General features: G+C 39.3%; 11 protein-coding genes across 11 annotated transcripts; 3 read left to right on the top strand and 8 right to left on the bottom strand. All coding sequences in view use genetic code 12, as the record gives it.

The window, feature by feature from the left end:
- Positions 1-77: 77 nt before the first annotated feature.
- Positions 78-1,702, top strand: MAS1 (Mas1p). Its single transcript, XM_064920136.1, has one exon. It carries the CDS (start codon positions 173-175, stop codon positions 1,577-1,579), a length of 1,407 nt encoding a protein of 468 aa, XP_064774370.1. The 5' UTR covers positions 78-172; the 3' UTR covers positions 1,580-1,702.
- NGG1 (histone acetyltransferase) lies at positions 1,703-4,161 on the bottom strand. Its single transcript, XM_064920135.1, has one exon. It carries the CDS (start codon positions 3,716-3,718, stop codon positions 1,826-1,828), a length of 1,893 nt encoding a protein of 630 aa, XP_064774369.1. The 5' UTR covers positions 3,719-4,161; the 3' UTR covers positions 1,703-1,825.
- A 496-nt stretch (positions 4,162-4,657) lies between these two features.
- On the bottom strand, positions 4,658-5,621 carry RJT20DRAFT_128136 (uncharacterized protein; the record flags this gene model as incomplete). Its single annotated transcript, XM_064917197.1, has 1 exon — positions 4,658-5,621. The coding sequence occupies exon 1, from the start codon at positions 5,494-5,496 to the stop codon at positions 4,660-4,662; it is 837 nt and encodes a 278-aa protein (XP_064774368.1). The 5' UTR covers positions 5,497-5,621.
- On the bottom strand, positions 5,602-6,533 carry RJT20DRAFT_128135 (uncharacterized protein). The gene has a single exon (XM_064917196.1). The coding sequence runs from the start codon at positions 6,117-6,119 to the stop codon at positions 5,679-5,681; it is 441 nt and encodes a 146-aa protein (XP_064774367.1). The 5' UTR covers positions 6,120-6,533; the 3' UTR covers positions 5,602-5,678.
- Positions 6,534-7,783: 1,250 nt separating this feature from the next.
- RJT20DRAFT_145419 (mitochondrial 37S ribosomal protein mS35) lies at positions 7,784-8,719 on the bottom strand (the record flags this gene model as incomplete). Its single annotated transcript, XM_064918795.1, has 1 exon — positions 7,784-8,719. One exon carries the CDS (start codon positions 8,717-8,719, stop codon positions 7,784-7,786), a length of 936 nt encoding a protein of 311 aa, XP_064774366.1.
- A 684-nt stretch (positions 8,720-9,403) lies between these two features.
- RJT20DRAFT_43425 (putative peptide hydrolase) lies at positions 9,404-11,006 on the bottom strand. Its single transcript, XM_064920134.1, has 2 exons — positions 10,919-11,006; positions 9,404-10,830 (listed from the first exon to the last, which is right to left on the bottom strand). The coding sequence occupies exons 1-2, from the start codon at positions 10,943-10,945 to the stop codon at positions 9,511-9,513; spliced, it is 1,347 nt and encodes a 448-aa protein (XP_064774365.1). The 5' UTR covers positions 10,946-11,006; the 3' UTR covers positions 9,404-9,510.
- A 442-nt stretch (positions 11,007-11,448) lies between these two features.
- On the bottom strand, positions 11,449-14,036 carry RJT20DRAFT_128131 (ssDNA-dependent ATPase). The gene has a single exon (XM_064917195.1). It carries the CDS (start codon positions 13,971-13,973, stop codon positions 11,550-11,552), a length of 2,424 nt encoding a protein of 807 aa, XP_064774364.1. The 5' UTR covers positions 13,974-14,036; the 3' UTR covers positions 11,449-11,549.
- A 644-nt stretch (positions 14,037-14,680) lies between these two features.
- SPP1 (Spp1p) lies at positions 14,681-16,304 on the top strand. Its single transcript, XM_064917194.1, has one exon. It carries the CDS (start codon positions 14,929-14,931, stop codon positions 16,201-16,203), a length of 1,275 nt encoding a protein of 424 aa, XP_064774363.1. The 5' UTR covers positions 14,681-14,928; the 3' UTR covers positions 16,204-16,304.
- Positions 16,305-16,352: 48 nt separating this feature from the next.
- RJT20DRAFT_5674 (uncharacterized protein) lies at positions 16,353-16,784 on the bottom strand (the record flags this gene model as incomplete). Its single annotated transcript, XM_064920727.1, has 1 exon — positions 16,353-16,784. One exon carries the CDS (start codon positions 16,782-16,784, stop codon positions 16,353-16,355), a length of 432 nt encoding a protein of 143 aa, XP_064774362.1.
- A 2,509-nt stretch (positions 16,785-19,293) lies between these two features.
- On the top strand, positions 19,294-20,934 carry PDR16 (phosphatidylinositol transporter). Its single transcript, XM_064920133.1, has one exon. It carries the CDS (start codon positions 19,767-19,769, stop codon positions 20,820-20,822), a length of 1,056 nt encoding a protein of 351 aa, XP_064774361.1. The 5' UTR covers positions 19,294-19,766; the 3' UTR covers positions 20,823-20,934.
- A 26-nt stretch (positions 20,935-20,960) lies between these two features.
- RJT20DRAFT_128123 (exosome non-catalytic core subunit) lies at positions 20,961-22,180 on the bottom strand. Its single transcript, XM_064917193.1, has one exon. The coding sequence runs from the start codon at positions 21,886-21,888 to the stop codon at positions 21,046-21,048; it is 843 nt and encodes a 280-aa protein (XP_064774360.1). The 5' UTR covers positions 21,889-22,180; the 3' UTR covers positions 20,961-21,045.
- Positions 22,181-22,270: the final 90 nt, after the last annotated feature.

Raw genomic sequence — 22,270 nt, 5'->3', positions numbered from 1 at the left:
TCTAGAGCCTTCGAGAGATTAATAATTTTGGTGGAGATGAAGAAGTCATTCATAAAGGCAATGATTTCCTTATGAATAGGGTGTTTTTATTATAGAACTATTGGTAAGATAGTATTAGAAGAAGGTTAAGATAATAGACATAAAGGTATAAAAAGTTTGCTAATATAGTACAATGCTTAGAAGAGTCGTAAACGGTAAAAATTGGACAAAGACTGTCGGTGTTCGTCGCATGCTCAATACTGCTGCTTCGCCAGTGCCAACTTTTCAGACAAGTGTTCTTCCCAACGGGTTGACTGTAGCCAGTGAGTCGATGCCAGGAACAAGAACCGCAACTGTAGGTGTTTGGATCAACGCTGGATCGAGAGCCGACAACCCTGCAAGTTCCGGAACCGCCCATTTCTTGGAGCATTTAGCGTTCAAGGGAACGAATAGAAGAAGTCAGTTGAATCTTGAGTTGGAAATCGAGAATATCGGGTCTCAAATCAACGCTTACACTTCTAGAGAAAATACAGTATACTACACAAAGTGCCTTGAGGGAGATATCGATCAGAATATTGACATCTTAAGTGATTTGTTAACCAAATCCCGCTTGGAAGAAAGGGCAATCGAAAATGAACGCCACGTCATTTTGCAAGAAAGTGACGAAGTCGACAAGATGTATGACGAAGTTGTATTTGATCACTTACATGCCGTTGCTTTCAAAAACCAAGATTTGGGAAGAACCATTTTGGGCCCTCGTGAGTTAATTAAAACCATCAATAGAGAGGACTTGGTGAATTATATCACCACTAACTATAAAGGTGACAGAATGGCTTTGATCGGCGTAGGTTGTGTAAACCACGACGAACTCGTTCAAAAAGCTCAAAAGTTCTTCGGAGACATCAAGAAGAGCGACAAACCATTCAAACAAAGTGGCGACGACTTGCCAGTTTTCTACGGAGATGAAATCAGGATTCAAGATGATTCCTTGCCTACCACACATGTAGCATTAGCCGTGGAAGGTGTCAGTTGGTCTGCACCAGACTTCTTTACTGCTTCAGTTGCAAATGGTATAATAGGAACATGGGACAGATCCATTGGTGTTGGTTCCAACTCTCCTTCACCGCTTGCTGTAACAGCAGCTATTGGAGGACCCAACAATACACCAATAGCTAACTCTTACATGGCTTACACGACTTCATACGCTGATACAGGGTTGATGGGAGTGTACTTTACTGCCGATAAGGATGCTGATTTGAAGCTTTTCGTGGATGCCGTAATGAAGGAATGGGCCAGACTCAAGTCTGGAGATATAACTGTGGAAGAAGTCGAAAGATCTAAGGCCCAGTTAAAAGCTTCCCTTGTGTTGGCTTTAGATGATTCCACCGCTATTGCTGAAGATATTGGAAGACAGTTAGTTAATACTGGATACAGATTGTCTCCAGAAGATGTGTTTGAGAGGGTCGAATCTATCACCAAACAAGACGTGATAGACTGGGCCAACTACAGGTTGAAGGACAAGCCCATTGCCCTTTCTGCCGTTGGTAACGTCAAGACATTGCCATCGCATGCTGAACTCACCAAGGGGATGTCATTGTAATGGAATAAGTCCTTTGACTAATGTATTAATGTCACTTGTAAATAAAAAATCGCATACCAATTAAATAGAGAAATAACAAATTGTCCTATTTATATCAAGACTGTCTTTTTTTCTCTTATCCCTCAGTTGATACATTTCTAAAAGTAACGGGTAATTTAAAGCAATGTGAATAAATACATTCGTACAAATCATAACGCTCTATACCATGCCTTTTGCCTCAAGATATTATGTCTTCGACAAATAAACTCAAGACAAAATATCAACTGCACTGGTCGTATTATCTGCAACATCCTCGTCTATCGTTTCTTGTTCTACTGTACCTTCCTTAACCAATATAGACTCGGATGGAATTCTCTTCATAACCTCGCCTGGCTTGAAAAGCTTACCAATGTTATCAATCCATCTCTGTCTCTTTTCTAACAATGCTCTTAGACCACTGTTAACAGCCTGCTGCTGAGGAGTTGTAGTGTCAACCTTTTTCTTTTTACTCTTTCCCTTGAGTCTCTTCATGTACGCTTGATCAACTTGTTTGTCAAGGTCTTCCAAGATAGTGCAGTATTCTTGGTATGCAATCTGTTCCTCTATTATCGGTATTAACTTCTTCCTGTTCAGTCTATTTCTGCTCACGACTTCCTTCAACTCTTTCTGGTTAGCTCTGATCTCGGCGCAGACCTCGTCATCTTCCTTGTTCTTGACCCACTCGTCATTGTCGATAATGCTAGCGCTGGATTTCTTAGGTAATCTACCATTCTTTGATTTTATATTTGCATCTTCGTCTGACAATGGAAGATTCATGAATATACCAATATACTTCAACTCACGCTTGAGACGTTCCTCGATAGAGTGAAAGTCATTAACTTCGGTTGCTACCTTATAGTCTTCGCCACTATCGAGCTGCGTAGCCACTTCCTCATCCCCGTCCTCATTTCCCGTTAATATTCTTTCTTCACTGTTGTTTGTTATATCAATATTAGTGTTTCCGTCTATATCCTTACTTTCATCATCACTTAAACCCTCACGGGTACTCAAAATGGCAGAGAGCAAACGACTGGAAAGAGGGCCACAAGAAATTTCCTCCGTGTAAAGAGTATCGTCATTTAAGTTGTCTATTGATCCTCTTGGCTTGTATGAGTCTGCTGGGGATTGCTGGTATGCTGGTGTATTCAATTTGGAACTCAAAGTAGAATCCTCATCTGCCCATGCATCAGCATAGAATCTTCCTAACTTGGGAATAACAAACGGAGTTACATCCGGGTCATAGTCCAGCTTTTCGAACCCTGGGGGAATAATATTTCTCTCACCCAAAAGCTCTAAATCCTCATTCAGAAATGGTCTGAAATAGGATTCAATATATGACTGGAAAGTAGTGAATTGTACTTGATTATTTGGTGCTTTATTTTTCGAAAAATCGATATCAGGTATAGTTCCAGGAAGTAAATTTTGAAGGTCGTTCTCCGGATAGGAAGCTACACCGTACTTTTTCTTCAAATATTCTTTACCCTGAGTCTCAAGTCCATTGTTTTCTTCCGAAAACAATCCTAATTCAGCTATCGCCTCAGCAGAAAGAGTCTGCGAAGCCACGAACTCAGACTTTGGATTCTTCAAACGTGTATCATTGTCCTTAGTGTATGACCCAGTTTGGACTGGCGGCACAGGATCATCCTTTGAGTTAAGTCTTTCACTTTCATCTTGTTTTATGCGGCCAGCCTCATCATCGTCTTCTATCTTCACTTTACTGTTACTGAGCTTTCTTCGCTTGGAAAGCGAGACCAAGTCCTCATCGTCATCTTCATCGTGGTCACTGCCATCTCCTGCTGCCGCGTCCGAGTACAGACGCTTTTTATTGGAATTTTCTGACTTGCCCTCCACTCCAGAGTCTTCGTCATTACTTTCAGGTTCCGACTCTTCGAGTTTCAAAGCTTGATTAATTTTGAGTAGAACGGCATCGTCTGACAGTTCCACATCATTAAGTTCACGCGACAAGTTGTTCAACAATTTGTTCAAGTTCAAGAGGGTATTGACATTGGGTATCGACCGGAGAGAGTCTCCGTCCAAGAGTCCGACTGAGGAGTCGTATGTGAGTTTGAGCTCGTTGATGATATCATCGAGAGTAGTTGATGCTGAATGAGTTTCTGCCATTTTTTAGTTTGTAACTCTTTTGTAAAATTTTTTGTAGTATGCTTTATAGTTGAATTCCAACACTCGTACACTGGTTTCAATTAGTTTCAATTATGTGGAGTAAACAAGTTATGCTGGCTGATCTGACAAACAAACCAAGTTTCTTAGTCTATTTTTTATAACCAATCTGATTATAACACCTAACCAAGTACGTAAATATGCATATGAAACTTGATATATGATATATCAATTATCACTGGATGCTATCAACTGTTTAAATCAATTTAATTAGCAGCACGAACAACTCCTATTTGTTACAATAATATTACACAGTCAAATCCTCTATTTTACCCAAATTCGTCTGAAAATTTATCAAAATGATCCTACAACCAATACTAACCAAATAATATAACTTAAAAGTTAAATTGGTCCCGAATCACTCTGATATTTCCACTCGTTCACCATAAAACATACGCTTATACCCGCCAAAGAAGTGCTTACTTTCGAGATTTTCGCTTTGAAGTTGTGAGTGGAGGTATCTGCAGGTACATACGATCACGTGACCACTATTATCGTATAATCTTGTTTAGTTTGATTATATAAGCAAGATAAGATGGTATTATCTGATTGGATTCATAAGGCTTTTCTAAGGAGTACTAATGGCTATAAAGGTAATAGGATGGTAAGTGTCATTATTCATGTTATTTAGTAGCAGTGATTATACTCTATCAGTCGTCAGGTCTATCATGCATACGGTCAAGTGCTGTGAAGTATCTCTCATGTGAATCTGGATTATCTGAAAAGTAAGAGTTCCCAAAGTCGATCAATGTAATTTGTGTATATGAATGATAAATGTTACGAAAACTGATATCGTTGTGTACAATACCTATCAGATGGAGTTCTTTGAGCTAGTTTTTAATGTCTGTGTAAACCGCTTCATAGTTCCATTCCTTCCTTGGCAATTACCCTCCAAGATCTTCAAAAATATGCATGGGACGATCTTGGTAGCCATTCCAATAGCCAGAGGCGAGAAGCCTTGGGAAATTATTGGCAAATTGTGAATTCTGAATAGCTTCATTGATTTCAAGTTCATCAAAAAAGTCATCGTAGTATCTGTTTCTCTTCTTATATGAAAAGGTAAATGCTGACAAGTCATACTCATTCTCGTACCACCAATTTTGGCGCAGGTAATACATTTTGCAGAATACAGAAGGAGATAAATCCAAATCAGGGTACACTTCTTTTGCGTTTTCGATTATACGACAGTAGGTGTTGGTAGGAAATTTGTCGATCCTGTAAGTTAAATCTTCTCTAATCCCTCCTATTTTGTTGATTTGGTGATCACGCTTTCTCTTCTTCAACCTCCCAACAGCACTAGGATCGTCGTCGTAAATCTGAAGAACATTAGTAAATGGATCCTTAGGATCTTCTATTTGACTACCCATATCATACCATGATTTCACCTTTGACTTAGTAGCCAACCCCAATGCTTCGCTGCTGTAAAAGAAGCTGTTTACAGCCGATCTAAGAGTCATCCCGTTTTTCATGCTTTCAGGATCATTGATAATATAATATTGTACATACATTTGACCATCAATAATATCAAATTGAAAAAACCCCGAAAAATATTCATGGTCGGATAAGAATACTCTATTTGTACCACAAAAGAGAGCTTCGTAAAGACATCTTCTTAAAGCCAAAGCAAAGGCAACACCTTCATTCCATTCTCCACCAAATGAAAACAGTGCCGAATTCTCTTCGTGTTGCAGTCTCACAAATACTTCCATTGCCTCAATCATCTGGGAGAAGCCTTCTGCCAACTTAAAGTCTATTGTCTTAAGTTTGCCTATTGCATGACAGATTTCTGGATAATATGGATGCTTCTTGTAACTTGAGTGTATTAGGTCAATATTGAAGAATTTGGAGTTATCAAATGGAGCGTAAACTAATCCATCGAAATAATGATTCATTTGCTGAGAATTTAATCTTCAAGAGGGTCTAGCACGGAATAAAAGTTTGCAAATATATCTATGAAAAGTAGGATCACCCGAGCGTTTCCAGAAACGGCTATGGCCTCTTTCGACATTGTTGCCTTTAATGCAACTTCGAAAGGCGCAAGATAAGTCGCTTTGAATTCATCTGCACTCATCTGACAAAACTCGGCATTGATAAGCATATTGGAGATGTAATCGACATGGCAAAGTGACGGCGTTACGTCTAAGCCCAAAATAGCCCTACTGCGTAGTCTTAACCTTTGATTATACGGAAGACCAATTTCAAGCTTTGGCATTGGCATATCAAGAGACACCCTGAATTTTGTCTCATCACTGTCTTCTATCTCATCACATATCCGTTCATTTAACTCAACTCCATCATCTGAAATTGTGCAAAAGTCATCACTCAGATACCCACTAAAGTACATCGGATTGTTTACAGTATCTTCAACTAGGTGTCAACGAGAGTAAAGGGAAAGACCAATTTTTTGAAGGCAACCATTGTAAGCTGGTCTCAGTCTCCATGCCCTTATGAGAGACCTGGAGAGCATTTCAAATAGCGGTCTTCAAGGTTCAGAGGTTGGAACTTTCTCAAGAGCAAAACTAGATGAGGGAATGTAGCTTCAATGAGATCGATAATGGAGTCCTTTAAGTAGGTAGGTAGTGAAGAACTTATGTGACGCTTGGGAAAAGTCTGTTGCAATATATACTATAGTTGTAGTAATCACCCATATCCTGTACAACATCAATTGCTGCAAAAAAAAAAAAGAAACGTTTACGTCCAGATAAGGGACTATGAATATTGTCACAGCATGATACAGAAAGATGAATTTATGGGAAATTGAACGGCAGGAAGGAATAGAATGGTGTTCTTTAATGAAAGAAAATTGATTAATTGATAGTGATGGATATTTCATATGCATATACGCAAAAAAGTTGCTTGCTATTGCATAAAGGAAGATATTCAGGGGTGTTCTTCTGTAGGTTATAGGACTAGAAGCAGTTTTATCGCCATAAATTAAAATAATCTTAAAAACCAATAGAAGCTAAAATCAATAGAAAGTTGGCAGTGTTGTTTTTTTGATTTGATGATTTGTAACAATAAAGGAAACTTGCATAGTTAAGTGAATAGGACCATTGAACGGACTCATTATTCGTAAACTTGCACATGGCATGGGCATTCTCCTTCTTAACTTAGCAACCATCTTAAGAATTTATTCATTTAATCGTATTTAAATGTTGCTTGGTTCTGCAAAACTAGCATAATTTGCAGTTCGCTCCCAGGCATCATATGTGAAGGGATCATGGGATTTTGAAAATGTTCGGCGACGACGTGTCATTCCTTTGGTATTTCCTTTACTTCAACGGCTTTTACATCACTTCTGTAAACGAGACCTTTTATGGTTACTCTTATGCTCTCTGGTGCTGGTTGGGATATTCTCATTTTATTCTCATTCCTCCCAAGGTTGGAAACACATATCAAGAAAAGGTTGAAGTCCATGTAGCCTGCAATATATATACCCTCTATTTACTGTCCCAAAGAGCCAGCTGGAATACCTCCTTGCACTTGAAATTAATTCCAAAGCTTTGAAAAAGGAATATCTAGGCAATGCTAAATTCTTCATCCCCAAAGGCATCAAAGCCCTACCATGGACCTCAAATTCTAGAGAACTCCAAGATCGTAAAGAAGTGCAAACTTTGCACCTTAAAGCTTTGCTGTTCAATGATGATGTTGGGACTTTACCTATCTCTAGAATTTTCATGTGTTGGATTAGAACCTTCTTTTCCAATTAGAAATCATTCAGAGTTCCAATACAACTACAACCCTGGTGGAGCAGTACAAGCCCTAAAATTACAGAGCAATACAGAACTGCTCAATTAGTTTGATGATAATGAGATATAAAAAGTTTCTGTTTCCCCACAGCTATACAAACAATTTGGGAAGAGTATGCTTGTAGCTGTAATGACATTGTCATTGGGACGTATACCTTAGACTCCAAGAGTTCTAGCTGTCTTCTCAAACTACATTTTTCCTAGCTCTACTCTTGTGTCTTCGTGTCTATTCCTATTTACAGTATATACATGGTCTCCACTATGGGCTCAAGCCCGAAACGTACTCAGAATCCTTCTTCTCCTTCACAAGCTCTACCAAACGGTTCACCACCTTATGTCTCACGACAGGCGCATCCTGTGGCCTCTTCCAAGCCTCAGGGAATGTTGGCTTTGGTTTCTTGTGCAACAACTTCATGTGACGAGAGTCCAATGGAATGTCAGCAAAATCGTCCTTCGTTAAATCTTTGGCCTCGGCAAGCAACTTGTTGAAAGTATCCACTAACCAACGAGCGTTCTGAGCAGCTTCGGCATACTGGTCTGATTTCAATCTGAAGGTGGTGGTATCGAAGTTGTATTTGTTGCCTGCCAACAAGATAAACTTGTGCTCCTCCTTCTCAGACAACTTTAAGTCCTTGATATTACAGTTCAACGTGACCAATCTGTTAAATTTACTACTTGTTTCATCGCTGAAATCTGTGTTATATGTCAATCTGAGAGGACTTTCTTGAGACGATTTAGGCTTGTATGGTTGACGGAACTTGGCCAATAAAGGCATTTCGTACGCAGCGATTCTGGTAAGTTGTTCAATTCTTCTAGTTTCATGCGGTGTGGCACCTCTTTCTATCACATAGGTGTTACTTCTCTTTTGAGGCAAGCCTCTCTTGTTCATTGGGGTGTTATTCATGTACCTCTCCTTGAACCCGTCAATCTCATAGGCGTAGTCCAACTCTGGCTTGTTTTTGGATAATGCAGTAATGGTGGACAAGATTGCATTTCTTTCCTCGTCACTGGGGTTGTATCTGTCTCCCAAGTATTCCTTCCTTACGTTGTGGAGCTCAAATATCTGATCAGCCGCAAGTCCCTTCCATTCATGGGGATTGAGGTACAATGGCTGCTCCGACGAAGGCACAGGTTTCGAGTAGAAACGAACAGCCTGTCTCTCGAGAACTTTCAAGTATGTTGAAGGCACTCTCATTTGGCACTTTCCTTCTGTCAAGTAGGTTTCTTTCCTGTTTCTTTTATTCATTCATTCATTCATAAAGAGACATTCTTCAAGACGTCTAATTTTTCAGTTTTCGGTATCCGCACGTTAACTTTGTAGATCACGTGATAACAAAAGATTATTATGAGGAAGCTTCGTAATTTTATACTAAGGAAGAGATTATGGTGAATATGGGTGTACGGTTGGAGAGGAGTTTCTGTTAGTGAAAGATGAGAAAATTGTGATTCGAGGGAGGTGAATTAGTGATAATTCAAAGAAATTGACATTTTTTTCAGGTGAGGCCCTGAAAAGTTGTACCTTCTGCTGGCAGACCCATAGATCTTTAAATATGAGCCAGTGTTTGGTTGATGGAGTCGTACACATCATACGCTGATGCATGCAGAAAGGGTAAATTACGTAATCATAATAATATATTGTATTACGTTTGCTTGATAGACTTCTGCTTTTTTGCAGCTGTTTTATTTAGAATGGGGCAAGCTGCCCATTTTAACCATTTTAAGATGATCTTGATAGAAGTGGTTACTTTTTCTATAGCTAGGACATCCTGCTAAATTGTAGAGAGTCTTTAAAAGTCACATAGTCACATAGTCACATAGTCACATAGTTATATAGTCACATTTATTGTTAATATCGTTTCAGTAAAAGTATACTACGAAGAGGGACAGTATTTTATGGACTAATGATGGAGCCTAGAACTCCTTCTAAGTTCGGTATGATCCTCCTCAGTCTCCTCATGTTTGCTCCTTGAACCTCTCCGCTTTGTTTTACCGTTTTTTTTGGTTGGTCTTTTTGTTATCGTCTTCGATTTCATCTTTAGTGGGCTCAGGGTCTTCGTTTTCTTCGTTTTCTTCATTGTCTTCAACTTCTTCATTGTTTTCATTTTCATCCTTTTCTTCGACTTCTTCATTGTCTTCATGTTCCTTCTTCACTCTTTCATCATTCTTAGAATTCTCTTTTTTGACTTTGGTATCATCCTTATCTTCAGTATCTTCATCTTCTTTCTTCACATCGCCGTTTTCCTCTTCGATACTTTCCTTTTTGGCCCTTGTTCCCTGACTTGGTTTTGAATCTTGCTTTTCTTCTTCCTTCACTTCTGCATCCTTTCTTGTGTGCGGCCTCTCATCCTCTGTCTTCACTCTCTTGTTATCTCTTTCAGGCTTTTCATCCTTCACTCTTTTCTTGACTGGAGAGAAGAACAGCGAAATAGACTTTTGAGCAGCCTTGTTTGGCTTTATGATGTTCTCGCCCTTGTTGGCTGGTTTACCAACATCATTAGAAACGGGATAACCTTCTATGTCTTTGTAAGCTTGGTTATGGGCCACTTCCAAAGATGTATCAAGTAGTTTATCGTCCCAGTCATGATCAGGGTTCAACCAATCGTACCAATCCTTCGTCCCTGGTTTCAAAAATATGGGTTTACGACTGTGTAGCCACGAAATATCATACTCATCTGAATGGTTAGCAGGCCCAGTACAAATGGTGAATGTAGACAAGTACTCACCATTGACATTCCTGTTCTCAGTATAGTTCAAGTTGTGTGCATAAAGGCCAGCTAAGTACACAATTGAAGAAGACTTGGAATGGACGTAATACGGCTTCTTGTCTGTTTTCGATTTTATCCACTCAAAATAACCTTGGATTGGGATTACGCAACGCTTGTTCTTCCTACTTGAATTCCAGATCGCTTGGTGCTGAGCCAAGGACTCTTTTCTACAGTTGAAGTACTTGGATTGGTGCCTCTGGAGTTCCCTGGAGTATTTCCCTCCGTTAGCAGAGGGAGTTGGGTCCTTGGGCTTTGCCCAAATTGGGACCATGCCAAACTTCAGCGGTTCAACAATGTACTTGTAGTCGACTCCTTCACCCGGATCGGTTCTCACCATATATATCATGAGTGCCGTGTTGGTTGGGGCAATGTTGTACGAAGGCCTCCATTCGTTCACTCTAGAAATGTCAAATTGCACGTTTATGCTGTTTTCCGAGCCCTCTTCAACTGTGGTCTCATAGACTCCATTAGACACCTCATTGAACGGTGAATTATTGTTAAGGGCAGTTTCGTTGAACTGCTGAGGCATATCCTCTATATTCTACAATTACATTATTGTTAGTTACATGTGAAAACTCATACATAACATAGAGACTCTAGGAGCCCCCTCAATTGGCATAGATACTTACAAATCCCAAAGCAAACCTACCACACATTTTATCCTAGATGGTCTCTTAGAAGTTGCAATCACTAGTTGAGGCAATACACTAACAAACGTATCTCTTATCTATAAAGAAGAAGACTCCTTCTTCATTATTCCTTAAGTATGGAGACGCCTATAATGAAACTGTTAGATGCAGGTCTGCAGCAATAGCAAGTTTTTTGCAATTTTATGGAATTTGGTGATAAAAGGGGATAGTAGTAGTTTATAGTGAGTTGTCGTGTGGGGTGAAGTATTGTTCTAGGGGTTGGATGGCGCGAGAGGAGAGGGGCATTTGACCCCAATTTATTCAGCAATTTTATCCAAAAAATGACTGAAAATTGGTATTGTGGAACTCAATTGTTGGTACAGTGATTATGAAGTTTCCTAGTGGTAAAATATGTTTCTCTATACCAGTGAATACTTCATAAGATATTATTTTAAAAAGGAAGACTGCTTCTGTTTGGCTTTCTCGCTTTTTTCTTTTAGATATTATTTATTATTAAGTTATTAATTATTGTTATTAATTATTATTCTTATTAATTGGTTCTTACTATCGTTATTTCTTAAGTTGAGATGATATCACCTCAAATATAATACAGTATAAATACCTCTACTCATTAATCATCTCCACCCTCAATAGGATACTCTGGCTCATAGTGACTTGCTTCACCTCCATCGAAGTATTCGGGCTGAGAATCAGGATCCAAAAATTCGTCATAAGACTTTTCAAAGTTGTTTGAACAATCAGGGTCATCTGACTGTTCGCCAATCTCACCATCCTCCTCAAAGTACTCCGGTTGATCCTCTTTACTCAAAAATTCGTCATATGAATAACTAGCAGTAGCAGCTGAAGACGAAGAAGCTCGTGTTGCTTTCTTGATCAATGATTCGGCGGCTTTCAGAAGTGATCTTCTGTTCTTTAACTTGCTCTGCTTGATACTTTCCAAATAGTCTTCTTTCAACAACTTAAGCTTTGTCTTTTTGAAAGCCTGGTACTCCTCATCCTCTTCTTTCATCTTTTCGTACTCCTTACTGGCCACCTCCTCATCTTCGATGTTCCCCAAATGCGTATCCTCCATGAATTTAGTGTCTTCGCTATCCATTCCTGGCGGGAAATATGTCTGTTTTACCCGGCCATATTTATAGTTGGGATTATATTTATATGCGTCTCCATATCCAAGCTCTTTCATGAGCTTTGTGGGAGCATTCCTTATATGCATTGGAATTGGGAGTTTAGTTATTTCCGGTTTTTCTTTTAAAAGCAGCTGTGCCGTCCTAAGAGCTCTATATGATTTGGTTGATTTAGGAGCTCTTGCCATTTTCATTGCACAGTGTGCCAATATGATCTCACCTTCCGGCATTCCTACAAACTCCAATGCTTCCTTCGCAGCGATCGCAAATGGAAGGCAAGAGCTATCTCTTAGTCCTATGTCTTCGCTTGCCATTACTATCATTCTTCTAACAATGAAAAGCGGATCTTCACCTCCAGACAACATTTTAACTAGGTAAAACATAGCTGCATCTGCGTCCGAGCCTCTAACTGACTTATGAAACGCACTAATTGTATCGTAATGTGATTCGCCTTGTTTGTCATACATGTTATGGAAATTTCTTGTCTTTAGTAGTGGTTTCAACATATCTGCTGAAATATTGACCACACCCATCTTAACTGACTGAGTAATGCCTTCTTCACCTTTCTCTAAAGTTGAAAACTTGTCAGTTGACAAATAGGCATTAATAGACTCAAGAATATTAAGCGCTACACGAGAGTCTCCCATCGAAAGTTCTGCAATGTAATTATATGCGTCTTTCTTAAGAGAAATATAATGCAAGTTGTAAAGATTTTTCCTGAGTTTGTTAACTTGATAGAGAGCCCTCGCTAGGATTTTGACAATAGCTTCTGATGTTAACTTTTCCATTACAAAGGTATGCATTCTTGATAACAACGCGTTATTCAAGGTAAATGAAGGGTTCTCTGTTGTTGCTCCTATGACTGTGATGACGCCCTTTTCTATAACTGGCAATAACAAATCCTGAACAGCCTTGTTAAACCTATGAATTTCATCCAAAAATAGGATAGTCTTTCTACCAGTTAAGTGCTTTTCATGTTCTGCATGAACAAAGACTTCTTTGAGCTTCTTAGCATTACTATCTGCTCCTGATAATTCCACAAACTTACAGCTCGTGGTATGCGCTATTATTCTTGCTAGTGATGTCTTTCCAACTCCGGGAACACCCCAAAGAATAAATGATTGAATGTTATCGGCATTTATTATATTCCGTAGTAGTCCATTCTTTCCAAGTAACTTCTCCTGTCCATAAAAGTCGTCTAAAGACTTCGGACGTAGTCTGTGTGCAAGTGGTATACTAGCTTCTCTCTTCAATTTGTTCAACTCTTGAGCTTTGGTAAGGATATCAGATTGTCTTGGGCTCTGCTCATGTTCCTGCTTAGTGTCTTGTAATGGCGTATCTTGAATTTCTTTAATCTCGTCCTTTATGATAAGTTGGTCTTCAGCACTCTCTTCTATGATTTCTTCTACATCGGGTTGGGCTGTTTCTTCTTCATCTACAAAAGTCTTACTAAGTTTCTCCAAGTCTTCCGAAGAAGTATCGAACTTCTCAGTCTGTCGTTTTGATTCCGCTTTAATCCTTCTTTCTTCTATGAGAATTCTGGTTAGTGTCGGCTTACTCTTCTGGATCTTTTCTAATTTTTGTCTCTTTTGTGAAGAATCCATCTTCAAGCCTAAAGCTGCAAATGCATCGTTTGACGGCTTCCTTCTCTTCAACAGTGGCTCTGGTGGCGGCGACAACGTTGAATTGGGCATTACTACAGCATAATCATGTTTGATATTGTCAATTTCCACAATTTGGTTTTCATCCAGTGGATCATTTTGAGTTTTAGCTTCCGATATTTGTACTACTTCATTTTCTGGGGTTAAATCAACTACACTCGCTTCTTGGTTATCCAAGCATCCGTTGACGTGTCGTTCTAAGATGCTCAGCGGGACCTGCTTGGAGCAAATGGGGCAAGTAGACTCCATTATATCATATTAGCTTTGATCTAATTGTCTGATTATCTGATTTTTCACTGAAAAATAAACAATACACAAGAAGAATGATATATATATAATTTATTCTAATTAGCTGCTAATTGTTACCGCTATACTTTTTTTCTTCACTATGGAATCGCGGTAGGTACCGCGATTAGTAACGAGAAAACGCGTAAATTTTAGGGAGAATGAGTCAAGCTTTGTCAGTGAGAAATAGCGAGAGAGTAGGAGAAACAATACGAGACAAAGTATGGGAAGTAACATTGAAGTATTTTAATTGGTAGCGCCGACGGAGTTGGAGACAATTCATTTAAGTGAAATTCGGATAAAAGGTATGATTTTAGTTGTCAGGATGGTTGTAGATTGTTGTGGGATGACTATGTGAGAGTTTGGGGTGAAAAGAATAACTGGATGGCAACTTAAGTTATGGTAGAGTTCTATTTGAAAAATTATGAAGTATTCCCCGAAAATTATCTTTTGTAAGGGAGAAACTCTCAGTAATATTGATAGGTGCGCGGTTTCGCGGATCAAGGAATCTGTGTTATCACTAAGACTCTCCCTAAAATGTGCTCATTCTGTCCCTAAATGTTCGCTAAATGCACGCATTTTCTCCCTAAAATATCAATTCCTCACAAAAGTAGTACCGATCAAATTTACTGATAATTATTACAATGGCAATTAATAATTTATGTTTGTACTTCTATTCTTCTTTACTTCTTTATCTTCTTAACGTTTTTTTATTAGCCACTTATAAAGATAAAAGGGATTGTGGTTGGCTGTCTTTTCTGTAAATATATATCAAAAGCTGCTCCGAAAGGATCTTGAAATCAACTCCGACTCTGATTAGTACTACCGATAAAAATAGGAAAGAACTATATATTATTACACTATTGTTACTGGTGATATACCTCACAACATAAAAAAAACACAATAATATAACTCCGTAATGGCAACGAAAGTGGAGAACCCAGCGGTACCGAAGCTCTTGTCAGAGAGTAGCCACTCGTCTCCAGCACCGACTGAAACCGCCAAGAAACGAAAATCTCCTCCGGCTCCAACCTCCCAAACAACAGTGAAAAGATCCAAAACTGAATCTGAAGAGCCTCGAACTTGGGAAGATGAAGTAGAAGATGAGGATGACAGCGAAGAAGAGTCATTCGAGGATTTGGCCAGACAATACAAAAAGTTTATTAACGCTCCCAAATTTGACTTAAACAGCGAAGAATTGTTTTGTGTATGTAGAAAACCTGATACCGGGGAGTTGATGATATCGTGTGATGGGTGTGAGGAATGGTTCCACTTTAAATGTATGAACTTGAAGAAGGAGAATTCAAATTTGATAGCGAAGTTCTACTGCAAGTTCTGTACGTGGAAGGGAACAGGCAGCACATTATGGAAGAGAAAATGCCGTGTGAGCTCATGTAATGATCCAGCAAGAGCAGATTCGAACTCCAAATACTGTTCTGATGAGCATGGAAAGTTGTTCATGAGACAAATATTGATTGAAAGACAAAAGAACGTTAACGACTTGAGTGAAGGAATGCTTAATGATATACTAGAGTACTCAAAGTCCGACTATCTGAAGTTGAGGAGTTTAGGGTCAGAATTCCCTGAGTTACCAGAAGTTGTGCAATTCAAAGAGACTGGAAAAAACATAGAAGACTTTCCCCAGGATGTCCGAGACGACTTGACGAAAATCAATACCAAATTGAACAGCGTTGACAAGTCTACAGAAGAAAATAAATATAGAACAGAGTATTTGAGTGAAATGAAGGATAAAATCAAAGCCTTGAATGAGAAACTAACACAATCTCTCCACCCGCATGGAAGTACAGTCAAAGAAACCACAAAGAAATCGAAGAAGCTGCAAAAACTGAAAAAAGTTGATATCTGTCTATATGACAAGGTGTTGGCTGCCCACGACACAGACACAAAATCCCTTCTTGATGACTTGAATTCTTCAGAAGATCTCTATGAAGACTTCAAGGGGTTACTAGAGAAAAAGCTTAATGATGAATTGGATGACGATCAAGTATGGTACAAGGATAAAGTTTGCATCCAAGACCGCAGAAAGTGTGTTCGTCACAATGGATGGTTTAATTTGTTATTTGACGAGGTAAGCAAGAAGTTGGTAGAGCTTAATGTGTTGAAGGATAAATTGGAGCTGCAAAAAGATACTATCTTGCGAAACTACAGTACAAGAGTGTATGAGTCCAAGTAAAGAAATTGCAATTATTCTACTTCAATGGGATGAATTCTGTAATAATATAACAAATAGAAGAGATGAGAGGAGCCATACGTTGAAATTTGCAACAGCTGATTTGTTAGGTGTATATTTAACAATAATAATAGCATGTACGATATGTCTAATTAGGACTTTTTTTGCCCATTGATGGTAGCCACGATTTTTCTGGTATGTTTGTAAGTTCTAAACTCCAAGAAGTAAATACCTTGCCAGGTTCCAGTGGCTAATCTTCCATTGCTGATCGGTATACTTAAACTCACTCCTACTACTGAGCTCTTCACATGTCCTGGCATGTCATCAGGACCCTCGTCAGCATGAATATAATCGTTTCCTTCAGGTGCCACTTTGTCGAGTGCCATGGTCATATCTTGACGGACATCGGGATCACAATTCTCATTTAAAGATAAGGCAGCACTTGTGTGTTGCAAGAAAAGATGTAAGATACCTACTTCATAGTTCTTGATTTGAGGAACTTTGGCAAGGACTTCGTCAGTAATGAGGTACGAGCCTTTGCTCCGAGGAGAAAGCGAGAATTTCACTTGTTCCCACGATGACATTATAACAATTGAGAGAATCCGAGAGCTGAATCAAAACAGAAGAAAGGAGTATAAATCACATAATGAATTTGACGGCTCTTTATATGACTATTTGATGAAGATGTCGCAAGTGATAGAAAATATCTCTCTTGACAGATGTGTGATAAGGAGCGCGACATTTTAGGTTGCTTGCTGGTTCCTTTTGCTATAAGATCCAGGGGCAGTGGTGATTACATCACAGTTCTAGACCTTTCGATGGGTAGAAAGTGGTTTGCATGGTGTTGGAGGGTGTAATAGTGAAATGAAGCCTTGTTCGGAGGATGTAAGGGAAGGGGCGTCATTTTTGTTAGTTTGGGTTAATTGTCACACGATGACTTCTAGTGCAAAAGAATTCATAATTGTTAGGTTAAATATTGGTTGATGATGTCAATATCGAGCAGACTTACTTGGTCATGTTTTATTAGTACTGTAATTGAGCAAAGTTAGTTCATCTTGATTTTCTGGTGGGAACATATTAGAGCATTAATCACAAGCAGTTTTGATAACATAAAGAGAGGCAGAAATTTCGCAGCCATCTGTTGCCACACAAAACGGCTTCAACTTGACATCTCCAAAAACGGGCTCACACTTAGAAAATGCAAAATCATATCACATACAAGAGTACATGTTGAAAAGGCTAATCAGGTAGAGAAGTCTAGAACCGGTGAGATTAGGGCGGGACCCCCAAGCTATGCTATTCAAATACTCTTCCAAATACGCTGGAAGAATTTCGCTTTTTCGTGGGAATTTATGATGCAATACAACCCTGTTAACATATTTCTCCCATGAGCTGAATTATGCTATAGAAATATATCTGATACCCAATTTTGCAGTTCTGTAGGAATTATCATTCCATATTTACACAGCTTTCATGCTGAATATATTTTGGCCACTTCCGGCTTTCGATGACTCTCAGTAAGAAGATTCTATCCCCAGGCACTCGCTCTACTCCTCTAATAGCCATCGTCAACTTTTTATGTCAAAACTACCAAATTCAGGCTATTGGATAGGTTTCGATTCCTATCGAATATCCTTCCATATCGGTATGCCCCTCCAAATAGGCGTGTACACTGCCGTTCGTATATTTTAGCAGCCTTTAGTGAGAAGCTTTCTGCACATTATACGGCCGGCCGATCTTGATTTTTTCCGTGCCGTTTGGGCCGATGCCGTTAGGAGATGACAGGCGATGTACAACGGAGAGAAAGAGAGGTAACGAAGAAAACAGGAGGTGGGGTTGAAGGGGTACGTTTGAAGTGTTTACGCCATTCGCGGCGAGAATCAAGGGGGATTAGGGACAGAAATGAATTGTTCTCTCGCTAATCGAATAATGAGGTAGTTTCGTGTTTTAGTGTGTCTTGACAGTAACAAACCTGTTTTATGTCCCTTAGAGATGCTCACGACTATTGCTGAAGACTATTGCTACTAATATTTCCTAGTATTTCTGGGAACACAACCAATGGCCCAGTAAGTCACAGGAAAGACTAAATTAACAATTGTAGAGAGCCGTTCGTTCCCGCTCCGTTTAAGATCCCTATGTGTAAATACTACATTCTCTATTATATCGAACCACCATAAGCTCATTCTCCATGCCTCACCAGCTCCATACCTCTATAAACTCCATAAACTCCATTGCTCCATAAACTCCATTGCTCCATAAACTCCTTAAACTCCATAAACACAACTCAAAGAGGCTCCAAACTGCAAACTGCAAACTGCCTCACTATATCGCCCGTTATTCCACTGGCTTTCCCCTCTCTATCACCTTCAGCCATTATTTCCGTTCGGTCGGCTGCAATTTCGGATACGGAAATAACTCAAAATTTTTCTTGAATCCTTTTTCCTTTCCTTTCCTTACAATTTTTCCTTTTCTTTTTCTTTTCTTGTAGTGTTTTTTTGCCGTTCTTCCTGTCGCTTGGCTCGTAGTTTATCCCGTTCTTAGTAATGTGGTTCCGTACGCGTGAATTCAACCCGAGTCCGTTAGCAGGAGAGATTTATTAATGTGTTATTAATTAGGGAGTCATTACCAGTAGGCGAGAAAGGGAATTGCCAGGGGAGTTGCCAGGGGAGTTGCCAGGGGAGGAATTAAGTCGTTCTAGTGATATTAGTTGTTATTTTCTCTATATTCTCCATATTCTCTATATTCTCTATATTATCACTATGAGCTAGTTACTGTGTCAGGAAAGTCGAAATGTAAATGTGCAATGTATTTTCTACGTAGAAGAAAGATTATCCTGTCTTTTCTTTTCATAACATATCATACATATCATGTCATGTCATATGTCTTCAAAATTTAGACAATTGCTTTCAGAAACTTTCTGTGTATTCCTCGTTTCGTTAGATCCGCTTGGTCCATTCCTCGCTGACTCCCTGGCTCACTGGCTCACTGGCGTCGCTGTGATTTTCTCTCTCTCACTGTCTCTCTCACTCTCACTCACTCACTCACTCTTGTAGTACCGTGGAATTTATCCTCTCTTCCCTCATTCAGTGTACTAACTACTGTGACTCGTAACTCATAAGCGTTACTTCGTACTCGGATCTCTTAACGTGCCTTCGGTATTTTTGTCATCTTCTGTGTTTTATGTGACACATTTAATTTCTGTTTATACTTCCTTTTATAAGAATTATATTTTATTGTTATTCTTATTCTTTTGAGTCTTCTCTTTTTATTCTTATTGACTCTTCTTTTAAGATTGTTCGTGTCTGTTGTTTTCTATTCATTTTCGGTATCGTATAGCTGATACTACAGTCATTATCCGGTATTATAGAAACTACCTTCAGTATCTACTATCGCTGCAAATTTCTTCCATCGACCACTCTGATTAAATCACTACCGTCCGTGGTAAATTAGACCATTTAAAGAATTCACATACATTAGCCGCTTACAACTAAGACCCCCCTTAGCCACTTAATAGATAACAAAAATCACTCTCCAAGCCACTATTCACACACACACACAATCACACAATGTTCTCCAAGCTCAAGAAAGTAGAAAAGTCGTCTCTGGCTTCCCTGATCAATGAAAGTACCGTCGAAAAAGTATATGTTCCCTTCGTGGAACCATCGCCAAAGAGTCATATTCCCCCAGAAGTGGAGTTAACCAACGACCAGAAGGAAAAATACACCACATTATTGAAGTACTTCTCCAATCCCGATCTCAAGGTCGCTATCAGTGAAGACAACCACAAACACAAGGACGAAAGCAAGTACGAGCCCTTGTCCGAACCGGAGAAGTCCTGGTTAACCAGAGAATGCTTCTTGCGTTACTTAAGAGCAACCAAATGGGACGAACACGAAGCTATCGTCAGAATAGAATTGACTCTTGCCTGGAGAAGAGAGTTCGGAATTCAAAACGCCTTCGATAACGAAAATGAAGTCAATGGGGACTTAGTTTCGCCAGAAAATGAAACAGGTAAAGAAGTCATTCTTGGCTACGACAATGACTCCAGACCATGCTTGTACTTGAAGCCTGGTAGACAGAATACTAAAACCAGTCAGAGACAAGTACAACATTTGGTTTATATGTTAGAGAGAGTTATCGATTACATGCCTTCTGGCCAAGATTCTCTTGCTCTTCTTATCGACTTCAAGGCACACCCAGTGGGTACTCAAGGTGGTAAGATTCCACCAGTAGGTGTTGGAAGACAAGTTTTGCACATTTTACAGACCCATTACCCAGAAAGATTGGGTAAAGCTTTATTAACTAATATTCCTTGGTTAGGGTGGACTTTCTTGAAGATTATTCACCCCTTCATTGACCCATTGACCAGAGAAAAGTTGATCTTCGATCAGCCATTTGAAAACTACGTCCCAGTAGCTCAGTTAGATAGAGATTTCAATGGTGAAGTTGCCTTTGAGTACGACCACAAGAAATACTGGAATAAGATGATAGAAATCTCACAGGAGAAGAAGCAGAAGTACTATGAGAGATTCCAGAAGTTTGGCAGTAAGATCGGATTGAGTGAGGTTGATTTAAGAGGTGACAATGACGAGTTGGTGTACCCAGTTCCAGAGCTCGAATAGATATAATTGGTTTTTTTTTGCTTATTTTACAACGCTTGATATACCTTTATTAGTTTAAGAGACGAAGCAAGGACAAGCTTCCTCGATATGTTCAAGCAACTTATAGATTTCAACTATACTTAATACAAATTGCATACGATTTGGATTCTTAATATTATACATATGTAACTTTCAAAATAGGTCGTAGTAAGAAACTTCTATTTGAACTTTATCCATTACCAGCCTAAGCAAAGGGATTGGCACATTTTCTCTTTTCTACCAAGCCACTCTGTACGTCTATCATGTTCTGCCAGTCGACAGGGTACATTAAGTTACCACTACCATTTTCGCTCTTGGCAAAGATTACACCTAAATCATTTCTGGCCGTGCTCAAGTAGTAATTGGAACCATCACCCAAAGAGATGATCATGGCACGTACTATATCTCCTGGTTTATAGCTCTCAATGACCTTTACTTTATCTCTATCAGTAGACCTGATGTCCTGAGACCTTATTATACCCTTGAAATTCTCTCCAATATCGTCAGTCTGCGCTCCCAATGCAGTCGACTGGCTCGAAGCTATTGTTTGGTGGCTAGATAAATTCTGAGAGCCTCCTCCAGACGGAAGTGAAGCATGAGCAGTTTCACCATTGGCACCGACCCCGCCGTCTGCCAAAACATTCCCAAATCCTTCCACAGATAAGATCTCGCAGTTAACCTGCTTTTGGGTGATTTTGGTGATTTTCACTAATACTATATCGTTCTCTTTAGGCAAGTTGATGGAGATGGAGGCAGCTTCCAATGCCTTGGAATTGAATTCCGCTTCGTAATCGATATATGAGTTCGATTTTGGCACCACTACCACTACAAATGTCTTGACGTCGTCTTTTTCCTCTTTTTCGATCTCTTTTATAAGAACTTTCCCGAGAATTGTAGCTACTACCACTGGGATCTGTTTACCTTCGGCCTCGATTTGGCTGATTATCGTCCCCTTTCCAGGGACATAGCGCTCTATTTGCTTATCTGAATTCGGCTTGAGTTTATAAGCTGGAACAATGTATTGCCCCGGTACAACAATTTTCGACATTGTGTTTGAAAAGTATGAATGACAAGGGTTTTCGTATTTTTGAAGAGCACTCAATAGAAGAGAACAATTTAATACTGAAATGCAATGAAGAATGAGACTACCAGTACCAATACAATGGGTTCTAATTAGTGAAAAATTGATAAATAACTTGCTGATAGCTAACCTGAGGTGAAAAAGAACTTGGCTTCCAACTTTTATCTATTACTTCCTTAGCAAATGCCTATCTATATCTAAAAAAGTCTTATCCATTCATCCTGAACTTTTCACTGCTAACAAATAATTTTCCTCATCACCGATTTTGCAGTTGGATGTGTTGCGGTACGGATGTTTTCTTAATATGGCAATTGGATTTTTCAGTTGAGTTGCAGCCTGAAAAATCTTA

The sequence above is a fragment of the Scheffersomyces xylosifermentans genome (genome assembly GCF_036884685.1).
Source record: "Scheffersomyces xylosifermentans strain CBS 12540 chromosome Unknown RJT20scaffold_4, whole genome shotgun sequence".
NCBI classification, from domain to species: Eukaryota; Fungi; Ascomycota; class Pichiomycetes; order Serinales; family Debaryomycetaceae; genus Scheffersomyces; species Scheffersomyces xylosifermentans.
This window is presented reverse-complemented; position numbering and strand designations above follow the sequence as displayed.